The 13,697-nt window shown below is 38.8% G+C and overlaps 1 protein-coding gene across 1 annotated transcript; it reads left to right on the forward strand.

Annotated features, from left to right (window-relative positions):
* Nucleotides 1–1,249: 1,249 nt before the first annotated feature.
* DUSP12 (dual specificity phosphatase 12) lies at nt 1,250–11,705 on the forward strand. The gene is made up of 6 exons (XM_088138610.1): nt 1,250–1,550; nt 3,081–3,194; nt 3,292–3,410; nt 5,517–5,613; nt 7,729–7,915; nt 11,188–11,705. Exons 1-6 carry the CDS (start codon nt 1,294–1,296, stop codon nt 11,347–11,349), a joined length of 936 nt encoding a protein of 311 aa, XP_087994736.1. The 5' UTR covers nt 1,250–1,293; the 3' UTR covers nt 11,350–11,705.
* Nucleotides 11,706–13,697: the final 1,992 nt, after the last annotated feature.

Genomic DNA, 13,697 nt, shown 5'->3' on the forward strand with positions numbered 1-13,697 from the left:
TGTCTCTCATAGTTGAGGTATACCTATGATGAAAATTACAGGCCTCTCTCATCTTTTTAAGTGGGAGAACTTGCACAATTGGTGGCTGACTAAATACTTTTTTGCCCCACTGTATTTCTGGCTGGCTAAAGTATAATTATACATTTTTGAAGTATGTGGATAGAACATTCACCTTTTTAATTAGTTATGGAACTATTTAGAACGGGATGGCCAACTTGTGGACTTTGAGATGTTGCTGAATTACAATTCCTAGCGCCCCTCACCCTTGACTCTGTTGGTTGGGGATGCTGGGAACTAAAGTCTAGCAATTACTGGAAAGCAACAAGTTGTCTGCCCGAGTAGATTATGAATTAAGGTGTTTTCAGACTGATTATGCTATAAATGTGCAGATATTCTACTTTTTCTATCATAAATTGATTTTACATGAGAAGAAAAGCGATGAAAGATTTGGTGGGATGCACAGGACAGTTGTAAATAGAAGATGACAGTACTGTGATCTCCCAAACGTTTTGTAGAAAAGGCAAGGTGATTACACAATAAATCATCATCTGAGAGTCTGCAATCTAATGTGTGATTTAATCATGTTCTAATGTAGTTTGCTTGAATGTAAGTGAAATGTGCTCCCAGTTTAGCCTTGATCTTTAAGCTAACAGATCCTTCCCTCGGTGTCTTAGCAATATGGCTTCTGTCCGCCACAGCACACTTTAACTTCTGCCAAGCTCCTTGACGGCGACTTCTAAAACAAGCATAAAATCTAATGAAAAGAGCAAAATTTAGAGAACGTTCTTTAGTAGTACAAAGTAATCGATCACTTTGAGCCCATTTTCGAAACGAAGCCATTAACGAAGAACAGCACCCCTAGTGGAGGCATATAAAATAGCGAATTGCGTATTTGACATTTAACGTTCTCTGCTTATCAAGCACGTTTTAAAAAAAATATAATTCGCCTAATGCCACCTCCTTCCTCAGGCCCCTTCCTCAAGAACAGACAGCAGCTAAGGCGGAGATGATCTCAGATCGCAACGCAAGTGAAAAAAATAACGTTTCGTTTTCCGTTTTAAATGAAGAAAAAAAAAAAAGGAAAGATCTAAAGCAGTGTTTCTCAAACTGAGCATCTTCAAGGCGTGTGGACTTCAACTCCCAGAATTCCCCAATCAGCATTCCTGGCTGGGGAATTCTGGGAGTTGCAGTCCGCATATCTTAAAGTTGCCCGCTCAGAAACCGTTTCCGACGGGCGCCCTGAGGGCGGGGCAACGGGAGGCTCCGCCGTTTCCTCCGAGCCGGGAGAGGGCCATGGTGCCGGTGCTTCCGCGGCTGTATCTGGGCGGCGCCGATCCCGGCCCGGCGGGCGGTTCCGGGGAGCCCGCCGTCACGGCGCTGCTGCTGGTGGACTCGGAGCCGCCCGGGGCCGCCGCGCTTGCGGGCTTCGAGAGCGCGCTGTTCGTCCAAGCGCTGGACCGGCCGCAGAGCGATCTGCTGAGCCGCTTGGACGACTGCGCGGCTTTTCTCAGCCAAGCCCGGGAGTGCGGCGGGAGCGCCCTGGTGCGCTGGTGAGCCCGGCCGGAGGAGGCAGCGCGGGAGGCGGGTGGCTGCGGCCGGGGGCTGACCGGCAGGAGCCCAGCCGTGTTCCTGCTCTACTACGGCCTTACGCAACGTTTCGGGGTAGAAACCCGCAGAGACATCCGTGATTGTAGTGCAGTTACTCAGAACCAGCCTGGCCCTCTTGAAGGCGTAGAAGGAGATTTCTGCTCTAATTAGGGTGTAATGTATGAACGGGGCTTAAGGTTTTACGTTCTTCAGTATTTCGTGGGTTCAAATACTGTATCCCCCCGTGGATTGTTCATAGCCGCTATTTGCTGTAGACCCAGCCCGCGCCTCCTTTCTCGCGCGCGGCACCTTCGGCGTAAAACCTTCCTGGCTGCCTTTGTGACGTCATAATTAAAGCCCAGCCCACTCTAACTCAGCTTTCGAGCGTTTTTGCTCAGAATGGTTGCCATCTTTGTATCCCTTTTACCCTAAGGCACGACAATATCTTAGTTAAAGAGTTTTGAGATATCCGCAAGCCTAAAACTTCCCTTACAGGGTTGCATGGGGGCGGGGAGGGTTTAAAAATGCTGCAGTGCACTTGCAGGGAATTGTTGCTGAGCGTGCAAACGCCCCCAAGGTGTAAACCAGGCTTTAAAATTCACAGTAATTGGCATATCTCATTCTAAGCCAGAAACAGACGAATCACATGATGGCCTGTTGTGATTTGTGAACCCAGACAATAGGATGGTTTTTAAAGTGCTGTCATTCTTTTGCTGAGTTTTCATTATTGTCTTCTCTCCTGTCAAATCTCAGAGGAACAGTACATTACATTAAGCTATGATATAAATGTGTTGGTTTTTATATGATGTATAAATTCAGCACGTAGTTTGTAAACTTTAATACATTAACCTAGTCTTTCTGTCCGTCACAGTTCTGAAAAAAAGCTTTAAAATTTTTTGCCCAAAATTAATTGATTAATATAATTGATGACCAACAAAATGGAGGTGATTGTAGGATGTAGAATATAGTTTCCTCTTCCTCAGTTAGTTCCTTTCTATTATGATCAGTGATAGGTTGATGATAACTGCTAAGTTATTGCCCCAATTTTCATAAGATTAAATGGTAGACTGTGGTTTCAGTCCCACTCTAAAGGTTTTATTTTTGGTTCAGAATGTGTGAATAAACTATTGTTAGTGTAGAATCACCATCATCCAATCATTACAGTTAAGACCAACCTGAAACTTCCTGGCAGTTAATGTCAAAAATGTGCTAGGGTTGAAAAGTGGGGGATTTCAGGATAATCAGGATAATCAGGATCTTTTGCATTGAAGTAGTCTAGCAGGGAAAGCTCAGTTTCCCTGATTCTGAAGCATGATATTAATGCAGCTTCAAAAATGAGATGAGGTATGTGTGCTCAGCCTCCTGATCCGGAGTTGAAATGCATTATAAAAAGCAGCTCTCCAGGTGAAAATATTGTTTAAAAGGAATTATATATTTTGGGGTATATGTGAGGGAAACCATGTTTCACTGCGTCTTCCCTTTCTTTTTTCCAGTCATGCTGGAGTGAGCCGAAGCGTTGCTATCGTGACTGCCTATTTAATGAAAACTAATAACCTTTCTTTTCAAGAGGCCTATGCCTTTGTCCAGGCCATCAAACCTGATGCTAAGTATGTTTTATTTTTTCTTTGGCAAAAGTGTTTTCTCATGAAGGTTAGAATACACATTCTTTGCGATATCAGTTGTTTTTTTTTAAATTTGTTCTAGGATGAATGAAGGCTTTGAGTGGCAACTGAAACTCTATGAAAAAATGGGCTGTAAGGTTGATGTAAACAGTACTATTTATAAGCAGTATCGTTTGAAAAATATTACAGAGAACTGTCCAGGTAAGGCAAATAGAAATTACGATATATACATTCCATTATTAAGATGTTGTGCAATCTACCTTCATCTGTATTTTTAGTGCTATATTTTGCTAGCTGCGATCCTTTTAATATTGGCAGTAAGCAGAATTGTAATAGCCTTTTTCTTCAGTGTGTTAATTATATTATAGCTAGCTTATCTGATGAAACTTCAGTTCTGAAAGGAGGGATACATGGTGTTAACTGCTTCTCTGAATCACCCCAATACCTGTAAGAAACCTAACAATGTACAACATTAGCCAGGTTGTACCTCTCATTTTCCTTGCTCCTACCCATCCTAGCAAAAATTAGCCTCCGACAAGAACATTAAAAGGAGCTATGTAAAGATTACTAGTGGCTGCTATGTGATTTGTATATTTTTTTCCTCCTCCAGCTTTCTTGCTTTCTGATGGCAGAACCTGCTCAGTTCTCAACAGGCATTGTTTTTACCGATAAGCTAAATTTGTCACACGTGTTTAGGTACTCAAGGGTTTCAGAGGACAGTTGAAGACATCGGAAGATGCAAGAGTTGACCAGCTTAGTAGAAATGAAAAGTAATACATGGTTGCAAAAATGTATTTGCCTTTGCTCAGCTATAAATCAATAGCCATTTTTAAGCCCATTTATAGCAGTTTTGCCACAGCACTCTAGTAGTCTGTTTTCAGCTGTCTTCTCCAGAAGAAATTCCCTCTAGATTTTTCTACCATCAGGTTTTTCAACTAATGCTTTCCACATTGAGCTTAAATAGTGTGGGATCCAGGAATAAGCCTCACAGAAGGCAGGCCTCTCGCTCTCGGGCATTCTTACCTGCTAGGGTAACAGTTAGGGTTTTTTTTTTCTTGCCCTGGAGTATAGGCAGAATGTTTTGGCTTGCCATGTTTAATTTCTGCCATTTAGATACAAAATAAAAATGAAGTAATTTTGATATATAATATCTTGGTTTTAGACATTAATCTGTATCTCTTTGGTACATATGCACACGTGTGTACTCACACACACACATCAGATTGGGAATGAATTAAGTAAAATTATGGTTGCCTTCTCCTTTTTTGTCAGGGGAGATGTACACATGGACTCACTTTAGCTTTTTGTAGTAATATGTATGCATATATCCCAGTTACCATATTCTAAATCATGTACCTATAAGTCATTCATAACTTTGATACCAGTACAAGTTAGTCAAATACATGTAATGTCCTTTACTATTAGGCTGCGTAAAAACTAATGAGAGATAGATAATCTTCTGAAGAAGCAGTTGAATAAAAGGAAAAATAAAAATACAGACTAGGCTGTGCTGATATTGAAAATAATAAAATAACTTCTTTTTCTATCATTTTATATCCCTTTCCAAATTGTTATTGTTGGAACCTGTGGATCTATATTACACAGATGTTGCAAAAGAACCAAACTAATCATATTCACTGAATTTTTATCACATTTTTTTCCACAAGAAAAGAACAAACAATTAAGCATTATAATTTTGAGGATTCTAAAGCTGGTTGGTGTTGAAGCAAAATGTAATCCGGAAAGACAGATTCTTAAATTGCCAGGAATTGGTGTTCTTGTCAACGGAACAGTCATCATTAGCTCTGGAATAACCTAAAGCTTCTTGCACTGTGGCAAGCTATCTACTGTTTAATTCATCTGCAAAATTTCTGTAAAAATGCAAAATGTGGTTTTGCCACTCTTACTTGAACCTAATATAAGTATTACAGTATTGCTGCTGTTCGGAATTTTTTTACATGGGCCAACATGGCTAATTACATTTTTATGTGAATTTTTTCTCCCAATGTTCTCATAAAATTGGTATCTGAATATTGAATTGAAAATGTTATAGTTACCCTAGTGGGCTTATTTTAATAAAGGCTGAAATCTTACTTGGGAGAATTTAGCTATATCAGTTCTTTTATGGCACTCCTGGGATAAATGGTTGCAGCTTTAAACCATCCTTTTAAGCTGTGTTTTATTGTACACTTCTGGGGGAATATTGGTTTAGGACTGTATGTAAATACCCGCAATAAAGAAATGCTCTTAACTTTCTGAGATGCTTCTTTATAAGTCTATAAACTCCTTATTGTTTCTGGTTTTCAGAGATGGAAGACCTGCCTGGTAATGTCTTCGCAGTTGATCCAAACACAGCACATCAAATTCCAAATCACGACATTCTTTACAGGTGTAGGAAATGCAGGTATGTGACTGCACAGGAGCGTTTATTAAACTGTATCCTATGAGATCAGTTTATAGCAATTTTCCAAGTGCTAGCACTTTTGCGACCAAGGGGCTAACATAAAAGCAATTAAATTGCTTGGGGATTTAAATAGACTAAATGTTGAATTAATGACTATATAGACAAAAGGACTTTCTAAAAAAGCTTTACAGCCAGTGCAGTTGCATGCAAACATTTGGGTCAGATTGTACATTTTGGTGAATCCCTAAGTGAACAGCAGCTGACACAACCCTTACGTGATACAAAAGTAAAGATACTTCTGCAAATAGATTTCCCCACAGATATACAAATCTGGGGACTGTGAAGGCCATTCTTTATCTTCCTCCCCCCCCCCCTTATCTTTTCTATGGGTACTTCATGGTTGACTTAGAGGTATGTTTCAGACTGATGTCCTGCTGATATAACCATCCTCTTTTCTGCTTCAGATTCTTCACTGAGTGGGGGCTCTAGCTTCTAGAATATGTTGATATTTAGTGGAATCCATTCTTCTTTTCATATGCACAATATTCTTTTGCCACTAGCTGCAGCACAACCCGAAAGCATAATAGAGCCACCCCAGTGCTTAATGTTGGGCAAGGTGTTCTTTTTCTCCAAAAAACTTGTGTGGTTGTAGCCAAATAGTTCAGTGTTTGTTTCATTAGTCCAAATCACTTGGTTTCAAAATGTTATTAAGATTTTCTTTTGCTGACTTTAGATGGTGTCTTGTCTGGTCAGGTCGTAGAAGAGGTTTCCTTCTGACAACTCTTTTAGACAGATCATTGTTGTACACTGTACAATGGACAACTACTCCAGTGTAGGCTATGCTTTACAGCAGATCATTTGCAGTGATCTGTTGGTTCTGTTTTGTAGATCTGACCAGTTCGGGGGCAATTTTAGCAGAGATTTTTGCAGAAGGTTGTAATGTTTAATTTTGTACTATGTGGAGGTTGTGTCAACTTTTGTTCACTTGGGATACACTGAAAAGTACAGCTTGCCTGGGGTGCCTAAATATTTGCTTGCAAATAAATGTTCTTATCATACATGATTAGTATTGTACATGGTTAGACCCAATAGCTACCAGAAGGGCAGTTTATCATGCAAGAAACCCACTGTTAAATGGCTGTTTGTTGAAGAGTAGGATGGTTGGAATTCAATCCTAAAATAGTGATGATCTGCTTATAAAGGATATAGGTCTTCCCTAATCAGGTCCTGCTTTTTCTCTCTAGTATCAGTGCTGAATGTCATAGTGACTGATGGAAAAGATGTGGCAGGAGGTGGACCTGGGTGGAGACTGAAGCTTATTGCCAGAAATAGTGTTGCAATGTATCAAAGACATTTCAACTGAAAGTGAATCTGTTTTCTGTTTTAACTATGGATTATCTGAGATGGTAGGGAGGAGCTTTTGTCTGCAGGTTACTGCTGCCTGTGAAGGAAATGCACACCTCTTGGAGCATATTTATCATATTTATTCCACTGATACTGAACAGTGGATTGGATGAGGTGCTGGATTTGAATAAGTAAATGTTTTCTAATAAGATAATTAAAATCTCAACAATCTATAAAAAGGGAATGGGCTTGTTCTGATGTGGTGGCTTAGCAACACGCAAGCAATATGAGGAGTTCCAAATCCAGCAGTACTATTTGAATCTATATGTCGTGGGCCTGCTCAGTTGGGGATTCTCCCTCTGGTCCCTATTGATAATTCAAGTTAACTTGTTATTGAAAATGGTCCTCTCACTGTTGGTAAGTGTTTTATCTTTAGTTATCTCTCAAGTACTTAGTAATTCCATGCTGTTTGAAAGTGGCACCATAATGCTAAAAGAAGAAAATGAGAAAATATTTGCCTTGAAATGTGGAACTCTTATGATGAAACCTTCATTCTTCCTCAGTGGGTCTTTTTAAATTCTAGAACAGAGAGATCAGGTTTGGTCTGTGTGTGTGTGTGTGTGTGTTTCTTTTCCATCTCATTTGTTCTAATAAGTAAAATAAAAAGAAATTAAAAATCTATTAAAGTTATTAATTGTTGCAGATGTCAGATAGCAATGCTGCTAGATATCCTTTCAAGTGACTTTGTACTCTTTTCTTTCTGATGGACAGGCGTCTGCTGTTTCGAAGTTCAAGCATTTTGCCCCATGATGAAGGCAAAGGACCTGCAGCATTTGCTCACAAAAAAGTTTCAGAGCCTGGACCTTTTGGCCGTGCAGGTCAAACAAACTGTACTTCTTACTTTATTGAGCCAGTACAGTGGATGGAGGCAGCACTGTTAGGAGTGTTGGAAGGACAGGTGAGGAACAGAATCAGTTACACTGTTTTGAAGAATGTTAGAATAGTTGCTGCTTTGCTAAAAGCTGAACAAAGGCTGTGATCTGTTAAATGAGGTTTAAATGTTTATGTACATTAAATAATAATTTGAATATGGGGAAGGCATCTGGAGGGAAGTATGCTTTATCTTCTCTACAACCTGTCACTCAAGGTAGCTAGTTTGCTGAAGGTTGAGCTACGTTGGGAAGAGGAGTTATCTATCCTTCCCTGACATGGTTCATCCTCAATGCTTTGCTTTCTGATCTGTTTGGCAGCAGATGTTATGGACCATGCTGAGCTGAGTTCTCCCTAACTCAGTGCATGATCCACAGTGGAGTGGAAGCTGCTCACACAAGTATTGCTCTGGCCCCAAAGGTTCATTCAATCTGTATGTAGTAAAGCTTGGTCATAATGTAGAGTAGCACTGAGGAATGAGGATTAGCCCTATTCAAAGAGAATTATCTATTCATGAATACTTTTAACTTCTTTGAGATACTGTTGTATTGTGGAAGGTTGTAAAAGCACCAGATGTTTGCTACATTGGCTGTATAGATGATGCACATTGCAACAGATTTCTTAAAAGTGAAATGATCTCCAGTTCATTTTATTGCAGTAATTTACAATATGAAATAGATGGATGGAAAGATTTTGCTTTCTGTTCTTGGTGTCCTTTGTTTAACTCCAAAAATATAAAACCTTCAGAGATATAATTGATATTTGGGGCCAGAAATTAGTAGCTACAATGTCAGCAGTGTCAACAGTCATGTCTGTTTCCATGGATGCTAATGAAGGAATGACAGATATGAAACAAATTTTACCTGATGCAGAAATTGTAGAACCAGAAATATTGGATAACAAAAATTAAAAAAAGTGTGGATTACAAGATCGAGAAGGCAGCTAAAGTGGAAATACAAATGACAAACCAAGAGAATGACCCTGATAAGGACTTTCTACTGGATACACAAAAGAAGTTGGTCAACGTTTTGAAAAACAATGTGGAATTACAAATGACAAACCAGGAGAATGACCTGGATAATGAGTTTTTACTGGATTTACAAAAGAGTTTGCTAAAGCCTCGAAGAAGCCTTTGGGCTGGGAAAAAGAAAAATTGAAGAGACACCAAATCCTACAACATCTGAATGAATTAAAGATCAAGATTGTTAGAAGTAAAAGGAAGGCATATAAAGTTGGTCTGTTTAACCAAGGTTAAAATAAGACACGTTTCTATAAAGCTCTGGTAACCCATTACAGACGTTTTGCTGACACCATGATTGAAAAGTTGATGATTTATGGATTTGCATGTAGATGAGGGATGGGTTATAGGAAGAAGAGATATTTGTTTGTAACCTTATAAGAGGTGAAGAGTTATCAAATTTGTTTATACTTGTTGTGATGAAAATCTGAAGTTACTTCTTTATATATTTATTTTATTTTTCTTTACCTTTTTCTTTTTCTTTGCACTTCTTTCTATTTCTTTCACTGAGTTTAGTTTGTATTTGCTTTTACTATTGTATAAAAACTTTCAATAAAAATTATGAAAAAAAAGATATAATTGATACAAAGTTTAGTCAGTACTATAGTGGAGCTGGCGGGTGGAGAAGCGTTTTTCATAATAGCATTTCTTTTACTTGAGGTCAGCTGGAGAGGAAATTACTATTGGTTTTGAAAAATTAACATTTCGATTGTTTTAGAGCATCCTGTTAGAAAGAATAAATACCTAGGCTATTAATATTAAATGAAACCATATCAGAACAAAGGAGTTCAGCAATAGAATCATAAAGTTGGAAAGGACCATTGTATCCAATTCCCTGCTCAATACAAGAATCCAAATTAAATAGTTTCCAACAGATGCTTGCGCACACTCGGCAAATGGGATCCTCAATATTAGTGGCTGATAGATCAGAGAGCCATCATCTTAAAATACCGGTTTTACAGTATGTAGAATCACATTTGGATCTCTTTTCCTGTGGGATAGTTTTCACCATTCAAAAAGCTATCTTGGGAATACTCCATAAGTGTTTATATTATACAGCATTATCATACACACAAAACATACGCTTCCAAAATCAAGGTGATATTTTGGAGGACATGACAACCCACACACACACAAGCATATGTAAAACCTCCAAAACCACATATATAAATTGCTAGTTACTATTTGAGAAAATGTAAAGAAAAATTGTCATTCTTATACATGCTCCTCAAATACCCTTTTGCTTTAGTGTTTTAGCTCTGTGTTGTTTTTACATGTCTTATGAAAAGGTATAGGGTTTTTTTGCGATGATTCATTTTATCCATTCTACAAGCCCAAAAGAAAAGTATTACCTAAAAAACAAAATTCCCATGGCTACTAGATTATAGGTGGCAGGGTACTGTAAGCACGCGGAGTCTATCAGTATGTATACGGATGGATTATTGCCTCCATGGAAAAGTTAACTAGTAAATTGAGTTCAGTAAAGGGAAAAGATAGATCAAGAAATTTTATTGAAATGTAGGCCCCTTTTATTTTCTTTGCATATCAGGACTTCGGGTTGTCATGTCCTCCAAAATATCAGCTTGATTTTGGAAGCGTATGTTTTGAGGAAACAAAGTTTGGATGCTTGTGTGGTTTGCATTTAATTTTGGATCATCCTATGGCATCCTTTCCTTCAGTATTTAAACATTAAATTAAAAACAAGTCCATTTTCCCAAGGAAACAAACGATGTGGCTTTTGGAGGAAATAAAAAGTCAAAAAGTCCTATTTCACACGTGGGCTTAAAGAAGTGCAGTATTTGTAGAAAATAGGAAGCCAGTACAGGTTGTGTAGAGAATGAGAAACTGCGAGACAGAAAAATTGAAGAACAGGGAGTCCCAAGACACAGAGCATAGGAGCAGATTTCAAGGGAATGCTAAATAAATGAAGTTTTTAAAAGAGGCCAGGAAGAGGAGGGGGAAATGAGGGACAAGATGAATTATTTCAGGGAGTTAGGGGGTTAAAATTAGGAACCTAGGCAAATTATGGGAAGAGGTATACTGGAATTTTTTAAAAAAAATATGGTCCTCTAAGGGTCACACATTAATGTGCGCGCTTACAAGAGAGATCTAGCAGTACAGGGTTTGTGAAGTTGGGCAGTAAAGAAAGGAGGGCAAGTTTCATTTGACTTGAACTAACTCATAAAATGTTTTGAAGTTAAGACTTCCACAACCATAATTGTTTTTAAAGATGAAATGGCAGGCAGAATATCAAATGTCCTTTCTCTCTGATTCTCTTGTAGCTCCTGTGTCCAAAATGTACATCAAAGTTGGGCTCGTTTCACTGGCATGGTGAGCAGTGTTCCTGTGGCCATTGGGTGACTCCTGCCTTCCAGATTCACAAGAATCGTGTTGATGAAGTGAAAAGATTGCCCATTGGGGAGCTGCAGACTGTGAGAAAGTGAACTTGGTTTGTATTAGGGCAACTCCGTATAACTGGCACACAGACACCTACTTTAATTAATGCTGTAAGAATCGGTGGCCTTACGCAGTATTTTTCTTTTAATTTTACAATAATAGTAGGCAAAATATACAGCAGAGCTAATTGGACACACAGTGGAACATTTCTTGAAATGGTTTTAATTTCTTCAAACTAAACAGTAAAGTAATGTGTGGTCACACTAGGGCATATTTGCACAGCATGACTGCACAACATATTTGCACAACATGACTGCAAATGTCTCCAGAGGGTCTTCCTTCTGAACAATTCAGCTGCGTTGTCTATGTGAACTGTATTTTCCCAATAAAAATATTCCTGAAAGTTTGGTGGGTGAGTTTATGTCTGGAGAGGGAACAGGCAGGATGTTAAATTATAGAGATGCTCAATTATCAAAGATATAATTGAGGTTTGTTAGAAGATCTCATATGAGATGTGCTTCTGTTCAAGTTAATTCTTCTGAAAGTTGGGGAGTTTAGAAGGGGTGGGCTGCTCACCTCAGCTTCTGGGAATTTTGCCACATGTATAACCAGCTGTTCACATATAAATCTTGGCAAGTAGCCTATTATATGAATGCTTAATCCATTTCCAGCCAGATCTGTTCAGCATGGTCCTCTTGAGGAATTTTGGAATTACTACAGTTAAAAAATTCAAACCATATTTGCATATTCTTTTTTATTTTGTATAATTTGATTTTTTTAAAATACTCTTGTGAAGTAGGATTTGGCAGTCAGTGCTACACTGAGCTGCATACAATGGAGTTTATGTGTTTGTGCACACGTGTGTGTAGGTAGTTGGCAGCAGATCTACTGATTCTGGTAAGTTGCTTAAAGATACATCTCATTCTATGACGGTGATGAAATTAGCAAAAATGGTCAAGGCAGTTTATGGTTGAAAGGTAGCTGAGACATTAAAGACAAAGATTGTATATCTGAACACCACATAAACATCAAGGATAAAAAATATGAAACTTGTAGGAGCAGCAGAAATGTCATACAACAAAGTCCCACTTTCAATTAAAAAGACCTAAGAAAATTGAAAAATATATATATCAAGTGTGGGGTGGCCTTGGGGGGAAAACGGGAGGGGGAAGACACATTTCAAAGCAAGAGTGCTGTGCAGTATTGAAAGGGCCTGGTTATTGGTACCCACCTATCTCATCTTCATAGGCTCGTGTGTAGTAAGCTTGTAATAGCCCAAGCAAGGGCTTACCAGCTTATGGATATTCCTAGAAAGACTGTGTACAGACAAGTTGATTAATCAGCCTTAAACAGTTTAACCATCTTAAACTGTTCAAAGGTATTCCACGCTACAAAAGCCTTTTATAGGCCTAGCAACCATTTTTAATTTAGGAACATTCCCAAGATTGACGTTAAAAGCACTGGGGGGGGGGGCGGTAAAGAAGCCATCCATGGTATTACAAAGTGTACCTGCCAAAGGGTAGAGCAAAAATTCTCCCAAATAAGAGTGGAAGCCCCGTTCCTCCATTTGCAGAATAAATGTTCTGGGGTGTTCCATACAAACAATCACCATTTCTCGGCTGTTCTAGAATTCTAAGACTTGGAGCAAAAGCGTCAATTAACAGGATTGCAGAATGCAGCAATTCGATATGTGCGGGGCGGCTTAAATTTACCTCGATGGAGAGGTGGTGTGATTCGCTTGGAGGCAAAGAGGAAAGCGGTTTCCCTAGACGAAGAAGTTCACAGCGCTTGGAAGCGTCCTCACTGTCATTTATTCCACCGTTACTTGCCGAAGCCAGAAGAGGTGCTGGGCCTGCCCTGAAGCACCTCCTTGCTCCTGCAAGTGCTAGAGAAAGCTAAAGAATACATCTTGGATTCTTAGCTTGTTATCATAGCGCTACCTTGTCCAATTAAATAGTGTTTGAAACTTGCTGGATGTTCCTTATTCTCAAACACACATCATTCAACAATATATTACCATGTTTTACATTTGCCTGTTGAGGTCCTTTTCTGGGTTTTAGTTGATTGGTTGATTCTTTATGGCATTAAAAATTGTAACTGAATTGACTTACTCCTATGCATATTTACACACATAGCCATATAACTGTGGTATGGGTTTGTAGATCTTAGCTTTATGAATCCATTGGTATGATTTCTGATTGCCTTTGTATATTGTTTTCACAGTTACTTAGTTTAGATTGTTTAAATCAACTTACGTGGTCATAACTTCAAAGTTGCTGACAATTATTACAGTTCTACTTTTTAAATTCTAATTGGAGTCATTCATAAAGTCTAGTTTAAATAGCTTTGTGGGCTGTAATATTGCAGTTTCCTTTCCTTTCCTTTCCTTTATTGT

Source organism: Python bivittatus, unplaced genomic scaffold (assembly GCF_059951505.1).
Source record: "Python bivittatus isolate LINGU-HERP-01145 unplaced genomic scaffold, Pbiv_v1 ctg000270_np1212, whole genome shotgun sequence".
NCBI lineage: Eukaryota > Metazoa > Chordata > Lepidosauria > Squamata > Pythonidae > Python > Python bivittatus.